The sequence below is a fragment of the Erinaceus europaeus genome, chromosome 20 (assembly GCF_950295315.1).
Source record: "Erinaceus europaeus chromosome 20, mEriEur2.1, whole genome shotgun sequence".
Classification (NCBI taxonomy): Eukaryota; Metazoa; Chordata; class Mammalia; order Eulipotyphla; family Erinaceidae; genus Erinaceus; species Erinaceus europaeus.
In genome coordinates, this window is record NC_080181.1 from 44,611,908 (window position 1) to 44,628,452 (window position 16,545).

Below are 16,545 nucleotides of genomic sequence, written 5' to 3' on the forward strand. Positions count from 1 at the left end.
AATAACATGGGTTGGAGATCTAGATCCCTAGCTCTGGTAATAGACTCCAACACCACAGAAAAAGTGCCAAAGTGTCAGAGGAAGCTCTGTCTGTCTGTCTGCCTCCTGAATAAAAGTAGCCAGGGAGCTATGAGTTCATGCATTTGTGAGGCCCAAGTCTATCAACAATAAAACAGGGAAATAAAATCAAATAGGGGGGCCAGGCGGTAGTGCATCTGGTTAAGTGTAAATAGTACTAAGCACAAGGATCTGTTCAAGGACCTGAGTTCAAGCCCCCACTCCCCATCTGTAGTGGGGACGCTTCACAAGCAGTGAAGCAGGTCTGCAGGTGTCCTTCTTTCTCTCTCTCTCTCCATTTCCCCCTCTCCTCTCACTTCCTCTTTGCCTTAACAGATGAAAAGAAAAAAAAAAAAAAGGAAAAAAATAGCCACCAGGAAAGGTGGATTCATAGTGCTGGCACCAAGCCCCAGCGATGGCTCTGGAGGCTAAAATAAAACAAGATGCAAATATACAAGTGTGTTTGGGGCAAACTTTCTTGCTGGGGTTCTGAACTCCCAGAGTGGGGTGTCCTTGCTTCCTGTGTCCTAGGCGCTCCATGTGGTTCAGCCTCCTGGAGCTGAAGTACTGGATATGGGGGGGAGTTGTGTGATGTAAGCCAGGAGGAAGGGGCAGGAGCAGAACAGCCCCCATTCTCCTAAGCTAGACCTTAATGGAAGACCCCACCTCTCTCAGCCTCCACCCCCCACCCAGGGCCCAGTGTCTACTGTCTTTGTGTATCAAGAGACCCACAGCTTTCTAACCACACTGGAGGTGGCACAGGGTCAGCGAGACCCCTTCAGCATGCTAGGGGCACCCCCAGGGTGCAGCAGGACTCAGAGCACCCCATTCCTGCTCCCCTCCAGGGCTGGGGAAATGGCATCAATTTCTACCAGGACCCCAGGTCACAGCAGATGCTCCCGCCATAGGCCTGGGGATCTGCCAGAGAAAGCCGCCTCCAGGCAGTCCTCCTGGACCCAAAACCCCGCCCACACCCCACACCCACCACCAGGTTCTGGGCCACCCAGCCAGTCTGCTTCAAGTCTGGCTGAGTAAACACAGTCTGAGGGTGTGTGGACCCACTAGTGACCCCCCACCCGACACCTCTGTTTCACAGCAGAGATGTTGGAGGAGCCTCTTACTGGTGCCCTGAGCCCGAGACAGTCCTGCTTCAAGGTCCTGGCTGCAGGAGGCCGCATCTACACCGGAAAGAGAACTGTGTCACCGCAGAAAGGGTCAGAGAATGCCCGATTATAGCTACTGGGGCTGGCAGGCTCTCATCACCCCAAACCCTCCAGCCTGCCCCCCCAGCCCCATGGCATCATGTCCTGGGCAGGACCAGAGACACTGGGGGAACACAGGAGAGGGTCAGTGTACCTGCTACACCAGATGAGCACGAGGTGGGGTCACTGGCTGAGCGGGTCACTTTCCCAGGACCCTGCCGTGTCCACTTGCCCTGACTAGGGCTTTCTGGGGACCTGGGACCCCGCTGCTGAGTGGGCAGTGGGAATGGTGGGGTTTCCAGAGGGCTGTGGGCAGCTGGGCAGCTGGGGCCGGAAGTGGAGGAGCCCTCAGATATGGGGAGGCTCACGCTGTCCCCTGGTGCTGAAAGGCAAGGACACAGCATTAGTGGGTGTGTCCCTGGGTGCAGGCTCCCATAAACACCTGGGCCACCGCCATCCACACATGGTGACAGTCCTTGAAACAGCACAGGTTGACAAATCAAAGTTATTATTTTTTTTGGGGGGGGAGGGTCACTTGATGGACTCCCCAGAATCATTTTAGAGGAGATATGGGAGTATGGGAGGAGCACGTAGACCGTTCACATCACCCCAAGACTGAATCAGCCTGGTCCCCCTGTGGACCAGGGAAGTTGGGGGACAGTATTCACAGGGAACTTGATGATAAGGGTCTGTAAAGAGAATGTGGGGGTGAGGGGTCCTCATAGGATCACCAGGATTCTCTTGCTTGTCCAGCTTTTCACAGTCTACCCCTGTCCTCCTCTCAGTAAATGCTGAGGCAATGCGTACTCTTCCCCTTAAGAGAGAAATGTCATCCAGACTCCTCACACCCTATGCAAATATAAATATGTATGTGCATATATATATACACATATATTTTTTCAAGATGGTTAATGCTTTTCTTTTTCCTTTTTTTCTTTTCTTTCTTTCTTTCTTTTTTTTTTTTTGTCTCCAGGGTTATCAGTGGGGCTCAATGCCTGCACTACGAATATACTGCTCCTGGAGGCTATTTTTTCCCATTTTGTTGCCCTTGTTGTAGCTGTTATTATTGTTGTTGTCATAGCTGTTGTTGTTGTTGTTGGATAGTACAGAGAGAAATCAAGAGAGGAGGGGAAGACAAAGAAGGGGAGAGAAAGACAGACACCTGCAGATATGCCTCACCGCTTGTGAAGCACCCCCTCCTCCTCCCCCGCAGGAGGGGAGCTGGGGGCTCGAACCGGGATCCTTCCACTGGTCCTTGCACTTTGCACCATGTGCGCTACCGCCCAGCCCCCAGGTTAATCCTTTTCTTGTTTAAGGAATCAAATGAGGGCCAGGGAGATGGTGCCTGCCATATGCTAGAGCAGAGCTGGGCTCTAGTCTCCTCTCACACTTATAAAAAAGGATTAAAGAGGCACTCGTGTGCAAGGACCAAGGTTTAAGCCCTTTGGTCCCCACCTTCAGCAGGGGAACTTCAGGAGTGGTGAAGCAGTGCTGTAGGTGTCTTCCTGTCTCTCTCCCTCCCTATCTCCTCTTTTGCTCTCAATTTCTGTCTATGGAAAAAACAAAAGTCACCAGGAGAGGTGAATTCATTGTGCAAGCACCAAAGCAGTGATGATTTATTTTAAAAAGCAGTAATAACGGGGGGGGGGGCTTGGTGGTAGTGTAGTGGGTTAAGCACACATGGCACAAAGCCCAAGGACTGGCATAAAGATCCCGGTTGGAGACCCCGGCTTCCCACCTGCAGGGGGGTCACTTTACAAGTGGTGAATCAGTTCTGCATATATCTCTTTCTCTACCCTTCTCTATCTTCTCCTCCTCTCTTGATTTCTCTCTGTCCTATCCAACAACAATAAAAACAAGGGCAACAACAATGGGAAAAAGTGGCCTCCATGAGCAGTGGATTTGTAGTACAGGCTCAAGTGATTATCAAGCCCCAGTGATCATCCTGGAGGGAAAAAAAAAAAGGCAGTAATAGGGGCCAGGTGGTGCACTTGGTTGAAAGCACAGGTTATAAAGCACAAGGACCTGGGTTTCGGCCCCCAGCCCTCATCTGTAGGGGGAAGCTTCATAAGTAGTGCAGCAATATTGCAGGTCTCTCTCCCTATCACCCTCTCCCCTCATGATTTCTGGATGTCTCTATCCAATAAATAAATAAAGATAATTTTTAAAAAGCAGCAATAATTTAAAAAAAGAAGAGAGAGAAGAAAAAACACAAATAATATTTTTAAGTATTAGAAGAATAGAATTAAAGTATGAGAAGGAAGCTACAATCTTGGGGTGGAGAAAAACTTCATCAACCTTCATAAGCATAATATAAATCAATGGAAAAGCCAGATAAATCTGATAGCAAAAATAACTTTGTGAATGCATATAAGGCCGAAGACATCACTATTAACAGGAGACAAAAGTTAGACAAAACGTGAGGAACCGTGCCTGCAATAAATATTTCCCACGTGTCAATCGAACACATTGCTCCCTTTAAAAATCTACCAGGAAAAAAAAATACCACAAAAATAACAAAACCACTGAAAGAGAAAAGAATGGACTTGACAGAGGACCTAGTGGGGGTTATACTGTTATGTGAAAAACTGAGAAATGTTATGCATGAACAAACTACTGTATTTACTGTCGAATGTAAAATGTTAATCCCCTAATAAAGAAATAATAAAAAAAAAGAATGGACCTGAAACATGGCTAATGAAAACTAAATATGTAAAAAGTGGCTCAAGTTCAATACTGCAGTGTGTGAGTGTGTGTGTGTGTGTGAGAGAGAGAAGAGAGACAGAGACAGAGAGAGAGAGAGAGAAGGAGAGAGAGAAAGAGAGAGAGAGTATGGCAGTGTCCTGGGGTGTTATAAACATGGTGGATGCATAGAGTAACCACTCGTGTCACATTTCCCAAACACAACCATGGCCCATACACCAGAATCTCAAACATGCTGTCTCTGGGAATCCACCATTTCCTTCGTAGGAACTGATGCTAAGGAAATCACTGCAGGAGCATTCAAAACTGTAAATGTAAAGACAGACAAGAACAGGCTTTCGTGTCATTAGAAAACTTCAAACCTAGAAACTCTTCATTATTACCTCTATCAATAGCCCATCCAAATTACACAGCGGGCCATCAGAATTATTTTGAATGATGCTCATTTCCACGGATTTGTCCTCACCTTTTTTTAAATTTCTTTATTGGGGGATTAATGTTTTACATTCGACAGTAAATACAATAGTTTGTACATGCATAACATTTCCCAGTTTTCCATATAACAGTACAACCCCCACTAGGTCCTCTGTCATCCTTCTTGGACCTGTATTCTCCCCTGTTTTCATCTCTATTTGTATTCATCTCTGTCTCTCTCTGGCAGCCTTGCTGAAGTATAATTGATAGTTTAAAAACATGACCCATATTGAATGCATTCAGACATCCACTTGATCCTAATTTTCTTTCTTTGTTGTTTTTGGCCACCAGAATTACTGCTGGGGCTTAGGGCCTACACAGTGACTCCATTGCTGCCAGTGATTTATTATTATTATTTTGGTTAAATATTAATGTTTTGATAAAGAATAGGGAAGCTATCAAGGGAGGGGATTGGATATGGAGCTCTGGGGGGGGTGGGCACTGTGTGGAAATGCACCTATCTTATCCTATGGTCTTGCCAATGTTTCCATTTTATAAATAAAAATTAAAAAATAAATAAAGGGGGAGAGAGGAGCAGAGACACCTGCAGACTGCCTCACCATTTGTAGAGCTTCCCCCGCTGCAGATGGGGGCCAGGGGCATGGGTGAACCTCCTCACACACAGTGCTGGGCGCACCACCACCTGGGCCATGACGCCAGCTCTCTTAATGTCACTGAGGTTCTCAAGGAAATGGAGTCACAGGGAGACAAACAGGACTGAGCACGTAGGGGACTTAGAGCAGCATCAGAGGGAGGGCACAGGGTCTGAGGCCGGTGACTCACACATCCTCATCCCTGCTGTGTAATGACATTTATTTCATTTTAAAAAAATATATATCTTTTTTTATTTTTATTTATTTTAAATATAGACAAGAGAGAAATTGAGTGGGAAGAGAGAGACAGAGATGAAAAGGGAGATGGAGAGAGACACCTGCAGTACATTTTCACCGCTCATAAAACACCCTACACCCTACCTGGGGGCTTGAACCCAGGTCATTGCACAACCAAGGGCGACATCACCCAGCCCCCTGTTGTGACATTTATACAAGGGATTCAACTTTATACAATCTTAGTGGATGCCCAATTTTTCACCTAGCAGATTCCAAGCATTTCTCCCCCAAAATAAGCTTAGTAATATATTGGTGTCTGTAAATGTTTGCTTTGCCTTTTATTAATGGGCTTCATGGTCCTTTTGCTGTTAGGAAAAACACAGCCACTTATTTCATTTCCTAGTTCTTTTTTTTTTTTTTTGCCTCCAGAGTTATCACTGAGGCTCAGTGCCAGCACTACGAATCTACTGCTCCTGGAGGCTATTTTTCCCATTTTGTTGCCCTTGTTGTGGTTGTTATTGTTGTCATAGCCGTTGTTGCTGTTGAATAGGACAGAGAGAAATGGAGAGAGGAGGGGAAGACAGAGAGGAGGAGAGAAAGAGAGACACCTGCAGACCTGCTTCACCGCTTGTGCAGCGACCCCCCTGCAGGTGGGGAGCCGGGGGTTCGAACTGGGATCCTTACGCCGGTCCTTGCACTTTGCACCATGTGCACTTAACCCACTGCGTCACCGCCCAGCCCCCTACCTTCTTTTCCTTTTCCTTTTTCATTTTCATTTCTCTTCTTTTTAAATTGCCACCAGGGTTATCACTGGGGCTGGACGACGGCGCCACTAATCCACTGCTCCCAGTGGCCATATTCTTTCCTTCTTCTTTTGATAAAGAGAATTGAAAAGGGTGAGGGAGGGATAGAGGGAGAGAGACCGAGAGACATCTGCAGCCCTGCTTCACCACCTGCGAGGTTTCCTCCCTGCAGGTGGGGAGCCGGGGCTTGAACCTGGGTCTTTGTGCTTGGTAATGTGTGTGTACCTGGCTTTTTTCCTCCCCTACAGTGCCCTTCCTGAAGGTGATTTCCAAGGTCTCTCTACTGATTTCAGAGCATAAACATGTTTAGGGCTCTTTAAATGCTCGGCTGTGTGGCTGGGGAGGTGGCTCAGTGGGTAGAGCACACAACAAACATAAAGTTCCAAGTGTTTTCTCTCTCATCAGTCAGTAAACCAGTATTTTCAAAAGCAGCTTTGCTGGAGTGGGGTGGTGGTGCACCTGGCTGAACGCAGCATGTTATGCAGAGCACAGATATCTGGGTTAAAGCCCCTGCTCCACATCTGCAGGGGAAACTTTATGAGCAGTGAAGCAGTGCTGCAGGTATCTCTTTCTCTCTGCTCTCTATTTCTCCCTTTCACAGTTTCTCTCTGTCTCTATCAGAAAAATGAAGACATTAATAAATAAACATGGAAGGGCGTCCTCGTGACAACAATCCTGTAAGTCGCTGTTCCCTCAATAAAGTGATACTGAAATTGGGGGGGGGGAAATGAAAGTGATTATCTACTCCCCAAAGCTGGAACTGAGCAGCACAGCCAGGCTGTGGAATCCCACCTCTCTGGACCCAGGAGAAGATTCCCATCTACCTGTGCAGTGAACTAACAATGTGCAGAAAGTCAAGGAGGGTGGGTCCATTTTTAGCCTTCTAAGAGTCTTCCAGACTGTGTCACAAGGTGTGTAAGTTTGATCTTTGATAAAATAATTTAATACTTTAAGTTCTTTAACTGGCTAGATTTTAGACCTGAGTGTGTGTGTGTGTGTATTCTGAATATTTAATGTTTCAAATTTGTAAGCTGATTGAATTCTGACATTTGATATAAATTATTTAAGCAGCTCTAATTTTTTTTTCTTTTTCCTAAAATAACTAAGATACCTATAACCTTAGGTCAGACAGATTGAAATCATTTGGTCCTAAGATATTGTTATTAATTAGGATATTAAGCTATCCTTAACTGACATAATGCATAGTAAGGTCAAGTACATTGTGCTAAATTTTAATCACTGGGTTTTCAAAGAAATTTCAGCTCCCAATAACTTGGTTATAATAATAATTAACTATTGCTATTTTAAACTCTTTCTAAGAGTTTAAAGGAAACTTTCTAAGAGTTATAAGGAACCTTTCCCATTCTCTGATAAAATGAGTCCACAAGAGCTCTGACTCACCCCCTTCCCATCAGCCTCTTCTGCTACCAAGCATCCTTTGCTCTGCTCTCTTGCTGCCTGGAACCCCACCTCCACCCCAGCCCCAGGTCTATACAGCGGTACCCACCCCACATTGAAGGCCTGGAATTTCACATTTTCCCTTCAGTGCCCTTCAGTCTCTCCCCCTGAATCTTCTGGGGGCAGAGAGACCCCCCAATTCTAGACCCCCTCTTCCAGGACACCTCTGCTTAAGGGAGGAACACTCACCCCCCACCTCCAAAAAAAGGACAGTTTGCTCTCTCAAGTCTTACTGGATGCTGGTGAGGAGGGAAAGCTGAAGGACTCACATGGCACTTAACCAGGAAAGGCCACAGTGAACCCCGCTGTCTTAAAGAGGAGGAAGTGAGGGAAGGCAGTGGGGCGGGGTGTTACCTTGTGTGTCCAAGCCAGCAGAGTCTCCTGGGTCTCCGGGGCTGGGTTCGGTCCCCTGCTGATCTAGGCTTGACAGCTATAGGGAGAAACAGAAGGCATGGAGGGGGGATACAAGGGAGACTTGGGTGCTGTGTGGTCTGGGGGAGAACATCACCCAGAAATAAAGGCCAACTTCTGAGCTCACCTTCTAGCAAGACAGGCAGAGAGACATGTCCATTTGACTCTCAACACCACAGGTTGAAAACATATGAGTTCACTCAAATGCACATTTTCCCCAATATGTGTTGACCCTAGAGTCCTACACCACTGAAAATACTGTTGTTGTTATTATCATTATAAGTTTTGCCGCCAGGGTTATCACTGGAGCTTGGTGTTGGCTCTGAATCCACTGCTCCTGGTGGCCATTTTTTCCATTTTGTTGGATAGGACAGAGAGAAATTGAGAGGAAGAGGAAGACAGAGGGAGAGAGAGACACCTGCAGACCTGTTCTACTACTCATGAAGCTTCCCCCCTGCAAGTGAGGAGCAGGGGCTGGAACCCAGATTCTTGTGTGGGTCCTTGCACTTCGTACTATGTGCGCTTAACCAGGTATGCCACCGCCCGACCCCATTATTATTATCATTATTTTAGACAGAGAGGTAGTGAGAGGAGGAAAGAAACTACAGCACTGAAGCTACTCCCTTTAGTGCCATGGAGGCTGGGATAAAACCTGGGTCACACATATGGCAAAGCCGTGTACTAGCCTAGTGTGTTATTTTGATGGTCCAAACTGCTGTACGTGTATTTTCTCTTCCTTCTGCTGCTCTTTGTTTTCATTGGAATTTCATGCTTGCATGATTCCATTGCTCCTGGCAGGCTCTCTTATTGTTTTTTTTTTCTTTATTGGGGGATTAATGGTTTGTAGTTGACAGTATATACAGTAGTTTGTACATGCATAACATTTCTCAGTTTTCCACATAACAATACAACCCCCCACTAGATCCTCCTCTGCCATCATGTTCCAGGACCTGAACCCTCGCCCCCATCCTCACCCTCATCCCCCCACTGCAGAGTCTTTTACTTTGGTGCAATACACCAACTCCAGTCCACGTTCTGCTTAGTGTTTTCCCTTCTGACCTTGTTTTTCAACTTCTGCCTATGAGTGAGATCATGCCATATTCAACCTTCTGTTTCTGACTTATCTCACTTAACGTGATTCCTTTAGGCTCCATTCAAGATGGGCTGAAAAAGGTGAAATCGCCATTTTTTAACAGCTGAGTAGTTTCCACTGTGTATATACAACACAACTTGCTCAGCCACTAAACTGTTGTTGTCGACACCTGGGTTGCTTCCAGGTTTTGGCTATTACAAATTGTGCTGCTATGAACATAGATATACATAAATATTTTTGGACAGGTATGTTTGGCTCCTTAGGAACATCCCTAGGAGAGGAATTGCAGGGCTATAAGGTAGGTCCATTTCTGCCTTCTGAGAGTTCTCCAGACTGCTCTCCACAGGGGTAGGACCAATTGACATTCCCATCAGCAGTGCAGGAGGTTCCTTTATCCCCATAACCTCTGCAGCATTTATGGCTGCTACCTTTTCTGACGTATGACATCCTCATAGGAGTGAAGTGGTGTTTCATTATTGTCTGTCTTTGCATTTCTCTGATAATTAATGACTTGGAGCACTCTTTCGTATGCTTCTTGGCCTTTTGGATCTCTTCTATGGTCAATATTCTGTCCATGTTCTCTCCCCATTTTTGGATGGGGTCATTTGTTCTCTTGTTGAGTTTGGCAAGCTTTGTATATATATTTTTTAGGGGGGAGTCAGGCGGTGGCATAGTGGGTTAAGCGCACATGGCTCAAAGTGCAAGGATCCTGGTTCGAACCCCTGGCTCCCCACCTGCATGGGAGTTGCTTCACAAGCGGTGAAGCAGGTCTGCAGGTGTCTCTCCTCCTCTCTGTCTTCCCCTCCTCTCTCCATTTATCTCTGTCTTATCCAACAATGACGACATCAATAACAACAACATTAACTATAACAATAAGAAAAAAACAACAAGGGCAACAAAAGAGAATAAATAAATAAATTAAAGAAAAGAAAAAAAAAATTTTTAGGTAAGTGAGTGACAGAGAAGGGGGAGGGGACTATGGATCCACCACTTGGGAAACATCCCCTTGGCATGGTCCTCCCACCTCATTCATGGTGACACGTGCCCTATACTGGGTGAGTTATCTCCTGACCCTCCCAGGATGTTCTGGGTATTGTTTTCTGTTTTCTAGCTTACTGCCTTGTGGGCGCGTGCGCGCACACACACACACACACACACACACACACACACACTACACATATGATATGTGACACATTCAGCAAACAAAACAGCAATACATTCCTGTGGGCTATGTGACCAGGTTCCAGGCTACTGGGAGCTACATTTTGGAGGGGAGTCAAGTTTTACATGGATTTTTGACTACATAGTAGGTGATGGGGGACCCTAGCCCCAATTCCTCAAAGGTCATTTGCATTTACACTTTCTCTCCCCTAAATCTTGGGGGGTGTTGTCATCTCTTTGGATTAGTGTTTGGAGATTATTTTGAGTAAATGCCCAGAAGTAGGATCATATAAAATTTCCACTTTACTATTATTTTTTGGCCACCAGAATGATTGCTGGGGCTTCTTGCCTGCCTGGTTCTACTGCTTCTCTCTCTTAAGGTAGAAAGTGAGAAGGGGCTGGGTGGTGGCTAATGTTACCAAGCACAAGGATCTGGGTTTGAACCCCTGCTCCCCACCTGCAGAGGGAAAACTTCACAAGTGGTGAAGCAAGTACTGGAGGTGTCTCTCTCTCCCTCTGCTCCCCTCTCAATTTTTCTCTGACCTATCAAATAAAAATAAAGGGGGGGGGAAGGCCACCAGGAGTGGTGGGTTCATCATGTAGACACTGAGCCCCAGAGATAACCCTGAGGTGATTTAAAACAAAGACAGAAGATGAGAGACCGAGAGAGTGAGCAAGAGGTGGGGAGAAGGGGAGATACCATGGCACCACCCAAATGCTTTCGAAGTTGCCCCTATGAAAGCCCCTCCAGCCCGCTCTCCAGAACGGTGCTTCAGCTTTCTTCTCAAACAAGTCACTTGCCCAGAGAGGCCTAGGGAACAGGAGGGGGACAAACCAGGCCTCCTGGCTGGGCGGGGTGCGGGGCCACCTGTGTTCTTGCACACTGTCTCCTCCAAGCACTCCCCCCTCTATCCAGGCCTGACCGGCTGTCTCAGCCTTAGGGCAGGGCTGCCCACACTGGCCCTTGGTCCCTGTGCTGCTTCGTGAAATGATTTCCAAATCTGCCAGTTATTTCAGAATCGCTTTGAGGACACGTTTGCAAATAGTGAGCTGGGGGTGGTGGTGGTGGTGGTGGTGGTGGTGGTGGTGGTGGTGGTGGTGGTGGTGAGGGGGGAAGCCAGGGAAGATGAGGCAGCCCTCAAGGCTTGGTCCGATTCCAGCTCAGGTAATTACATTTCTGTCTCCCCATCTCCCCACCACGCCACTTCAATCAGCCAGCAGGGCCTCTTCATCTCTCCACTGCCTGACAGCCCAGGGCCCCCCTGGGGACCCCCATGGCTCTCCCAGGGGGTGGGCTGAGGGCAGCCAGGGAGCCCTGAGCAAACTCCACAGGTAGAAAAGGCCCAGAACTGCCCAGATGTTTCCTTTGACCTCATTTCTAGATAAAGGGAACCTGTTCCTTTTCTGCTTCTGATCTGCTGGGAGGAAGCAGGTTGGGAGGATCCCATGTAGCCGCCAGCCCTCACTTAGTTTGTTGCAATCCTGCAGCAGGCCAGCTTGGGAAATTCTGCCATGAATTCTCTGCTTAAACATACACACACACACACACACACACACACACACATACACACACACGCCCTTGAAGGTGTGTTTCCTTTTTTTTTTTTTTTTGTTCCCTCTTTCATTTTGATAGCACAAAGGGATATGTAAAAGGAAGAGGGAGGAAGGGAAGGAGGAATGGAGAGAGAGAGGGAGAGAGAGAGAGGATTGCAACACTGCTTCACTGCTCTGGAGTGGGGCTGAGTGCTTGACTCCAGGTCCTTATTCATGGTAACTTATGTGCTTAACTAGGTGCACCACCACCCAGCCCTGAGATGTTTTTTTTCTTTCTTCTTAAAATGTTTTAGAAACATATTTATTCATTCATTCATTGGTTAGTGAGAGAAGGGGGAGATAGAGACAAAGAGATTAAGAGAGACACCTGCAGACCTGTTTCACCACTTGAGAAGCTTCCCCTGCAGGTGGGAAGTGGGGACTGAACCCATCCTTGTTCATGGTAACCCAGGCATTCTACCAGGTATGCCTCCCACCCCTACCCAGCCCATTTACGTGTTTCCTTCTACAGCTCTCTCTCCCTGTAGCTCACCTGCTATTTGCCTGTTTTTCTCTCATCTCTGTGTGTGTGCGTGTGCGTGTGTGTATGCATGTGTGTATGCATGTGTGTGTGCGCGCACGCATGCTGGGGGAATGGGAGCAGGGAGAGAGGGAGTATGCTGGTGACTCCGAAGGCCGCCATTTGCATAGCATTCTCCAGGTGACAAAGAAATATAAACAAAACAAGAGGGGTAGAGCACAGAGTGGGGCAAGATCAGGAGGAAAGAGTTTTGAGGGCGCTCCCCAGGTCCCCTCTGGCTTCCGGGAAGATTCAGTTTCCATCTCTCACCTCTGTGAGTAGGGTAGCCAGTTTAATTTGAATCTGGTTGTCCCTGATGTAAAATAAAATAAAATAAAATAAAATAAAATAAAATAAAATAAAATAAAATAAAATAGCCACCATGTCAGCAAGAGCCGGGGAGAGAGCTGCTCAGATCAGGCGGCAGCTTTGACTAAATGCAAAGGCTGCAGAGAAGAATGAAGGAGCTGTGTGGAAGAGACACAGAATTTGAGCTTGGAAATCAGCCAGAGCTTTGTGCTGAGCCCTGGGTCTGACCCTGGATTTGGGAGACAGGGGGTGTCTCCAAAGCCTGCATCCATTTCTCCCCAGAAAGACTATTTGGATTGGTTACTGTAATGGGGAGTCAATAGCATTTCAACAAAAGAAACTCCTTTCTTTCTTCTCTGTGGCTGAGTCACCAGCTGGGACATTCTGTCTATCCTAAACCCACCCCGCCCCCTCCTGGATGAGGCCAATCAGCCAGGTGTCCTCTCTTGAGATCAGTGATGACAGGTGTGAATGAGGATTTCAGGCCAGTGGCTCAAGGCCATCGGTGATGCAGCTTCTCTGGTTTTACAACATAAAACCTTCCTTCCTTTTGCCAGGGATCGAACCCAGGGCCTCTCTTATATGTAAAGCATGTGCTCTACCATGAGCTAAATTGTTGGCAGCACCTGTGATGTCAAAAAAGCAGACAAAAACCATTTTCACATGAATGAGAGTACCTTGTACAGCACCAGGGGAGCTCCATGGATGATGAAGCAGTACCTCCGTCCTCTCTCAGTCTCTCTCTCCAACCCCTCCACCTCTCTCTCTCTCTCAATTTCACACACACACACACACACACACACTGTAGAGAAACTTGAGACTGGAAGGTCGTACCTTGTGCTTAGGAGGGCCTGGGCTAATTCCCTGGCACAACATTTTAAAAACAAATGAAAGGGCTCAGTCAGGAGTGCTTTGTCTTGCTGTATGTAAATTCTCTTCCCAGGACCAGGGAGGTAGCATAATGGTTCTGCAAAAGACTTCCACTTCTGAGGCTCTGACATTCCAGGACCTTGTCTCAATCCTCAGCACCATTATAAGCTAGAGCTGAGCAATGCTCTGGTCTTGGTCTCTCTCCTCTCTTGCTTTGCTTTCTTATTAAAATAAAATAAATAATTTTTTTTTTAAAGACTAAGAATTCTCTCTCTTCCCAGCGGCTGAGAGAGTGCATCTGTTACCAAGCATGAGGACCTGGGTTCAAGCCCCCAGTCATATGGGTGCGCCAGACATGAGAGCCCCACAAGCAGTGGGACAGTGAGGTGGTATTTCTCTTTTCCTCACTCTCTCTCTCGAATCACTATAAAAAAATAAAATAAGAGTCCACCAGGAGCAGTGGAATTGACAGGCCCAGAAGCCCAATGATAACCCTAGCGGCAAAAGAGATAAACGTCTCTTATTTATAAAGCTTGGCGGTAGGGACTGTGCACACATTTCCAGGCACAAGGACCCAGGTTCAAGCTCCTGGTCACCACCCACAAGGGGGACGAGGCACAAGCTGCAGGTATCTCTCTTCCTCTCCGTGTCTCTCTCCCTCTCCTCGGTCATAGAAAAGTGGTGGTGGGGGGGGGTGGCCACTGGGAGCAGTGGAGTCTGAGCCACAGTGGTAACCCTGGTGGCAAAGTCAGTCGACAAACAAATCTGTATAAAGTCGGTAGGAACCCTGCTTGGCGCCTGTTTTGCTTTCCTGTCAGCCTACCCCTCTCTTTATCCAAACAAGTGCTGAGATGCGATTTCTATGCCATTGTCCTTGTCAGGGAAGTAATTAGCTTTTGCCTTGCCTGGGAGCAGGGGCCCTGCTGTCATGCAGGGGTAGCCCCCTCCCTCCTATTCCCCTGGGGGGGTGGGGGCAGCTGGAGGATGCAGTACCCCTTCTGTACTGGGAATGACTTCTCTTCTAGAAGTGTAGAGAGGTCTGTGGGACTGCAAAGTACTCTGGGAGCCGGGGTCAAAGACACAGGCTGGGGTGGGTGGGTGGGGGCACTTCATCCTCAGATGCTACCTACCTCCTCCTAGACAAAGGCCCCCAGACAAATATACTTACCACCCCCATGCCTCAGAGCCTGCAGAACTGGGGAGCTGGGTATTGCTTTTTATATTCTTTCTCTCTATCTCTTTCTTTCTCTCTTCCTTTCCTTTCCTTCCTTCCTTTCTTTTACAACTTCTCCCTTTTCTTTGCCAACTTCTCCCTTTTCTTTGCCTTCTTTTTTTCTCACTCTTCTTCTCCTTCTTCCCGTGGAACCAGAGTTTCAGGCATGAGTGATATCATTGCTCTGGGTCACTTTCTCATGCAGACAGAGACCATATAGCACTGAGGCTTTCCCACTGCTGTAATACTTTTCCTGGGGTGCCTGGACCCCAACCCAGGCCCTCAGCTCACACAGAAGTCCCCTAGGGACCCTAATCCAGACCACCCCAGCCTGTACTGAGGGTTTTGCCCACTCTTCTCTGTGTGTTGCTCAGTGCTTACTTTCAGGCACATCCCCACTCAAAGCTGCTGTACTTGAGAAGTCTGAGGGCTTTCTCACCTCCCAGAAGATGACAGACCAGAGTCGCCTTGGTCCAAGATCCAGTTCCACCCCTGGGGGCATCTCCCCCAACCTCCCCCGCAATGAGAACCCGGTGTCCCCATATCCCCAGATGTAGTGATTTCACTAGCATGCACTTAGAGGTGTCTGAGGGGGAGCCAAGGGGAGAAGCAGAAATATGGGGGCTGGCACCCCAGGCCTGGGGTGGGCCCTCTCTGCAGGCTCTGCTTCTGCCCTGTTGCCTCCTCCCCACCAGCATCCCCATGGGGGCTGAGAGGCCCAGGCTTGTGGTGTAGACAGCAGGGCTTGGCCTCACCTGGCTGGCAGGGCTGGGGCCCACCACAGCCTCATAGGGTGGTGGGAGCTCGGTGGGGTAGAGCAGGCCGGGGCTGTTGATGGCCACATCATACAGAGTGCTGAATGGAGAGGTGGCGAAGTCCAGGTGGAGGCCCCTGAAAGGCAGAAACAGCCATTGTCACTCCTGGGGAGAGAGCTCAGCCTGTGAGAGCACCAACTACACACCCAGGGCCCCAGGTTCAATCCCCACCTCCATCTGAAGCCAGATCTGAGCAGGGCTCTGCTTCTTTCTCTCTTCCTCCCTTCTCTCATGATAAAAATTTGAAATTTTTTTCATACTGCAAAATTGACATGTATTTATTATTATTATTATTATTAACCAGAGCACTAATCAATTCTGGTTTATGGTGGTACAGGGGATTGAACCTGGGACTTTAGAGCCTCAGACATGAGAATTTCTTTCCATAACTATCATGCTATCTACCCCCAATTGATCTTTTAAGAGACCTTACTGGCTTTATTATTTTTCTGCCATTTTTTATTTGTGATTAATAGTGGGTTAGTGTATATACCACATCTACCAGCAGAGTTCTGTGTCCTCACCCTCCCACCTCCCAGAGATCACCACCATAGTGTCCACCTGTGTCTCAGAGAGGGTTTGCTTTCTGTTTTTTTTTTTTGGTTGTTTTTACTGGTTTGCTTGTTTGGTTTGCAAGTTCTTTTGTATCAATTCTCTAGATCCCACATACCAGTGAAGCCATCTGGTAGTTGTTTTAAGTCACTTTCCTTATTTCTATAAGCATAATAAAAGAAAATGCCTCTGGGGTTATCACTGGGGCTCAATGACAGCACTACAAATCCACTTCTCCTGGGGGTGACTTTTTTTTTCTTTCATTTTATTGGATAGGGCAGAGAGAAATTGAGAGGGTTGGGGCAGGTAGGGGTAGCAAAAGACAGGCACCTGCAGTCCTGCTTCACTGCTTGTGAAGCATCATCCCCCACTGCAGGAATAATCAAAATATTTTTTAGCACAAACACCAAGGGAGGGCTCCTACTTTTGCCACCAGTCTGACCCCCATTGCACTGTGGGAAGCTTCAGTGCTGTGGGGTCT

The 16,545-nt window shown here is 47.5% G+C and overlaps 1 protein-coding gene across 3 annotated transcripts in view; it reads right to left on the bottom strand.

Moving 5' to 3' along the window:
* ENTREP2 (endosomal transmembrane epsin interactor 2) overlaps window positions 1-16,545 on the bottom strand; it is a 353,123-nt gene that overhangs the window by 1,050 nt on the left and 335,528 nt on the right. For all 3 annotated transcript variants that reach the window (XM_060179288.1, XM_016185083.2, XM_060179289.1), the window contains 4 exons: window positions 15,453-15,588; window positions 7,882-7,957; window positions 1,414-1,641; window positions 1,179-1,235 (listed from right to left, as the gene is read on the bottom strand). In XM_060179288.1, coding sequence (XP_060035271.1) covers window positions 1,179-1,235; window positions 1,414-1,641; window positions 7,882-7,957; window positions 15,453-15,588 — 497 coding nt within the window. The remainder of the gene's footprint in view (window positions 1-1,178; window positions 1,236-1,413; window positions 1,642-7,881; window positions 7,958-15,452; window positions 15,589-16,545) is intronic.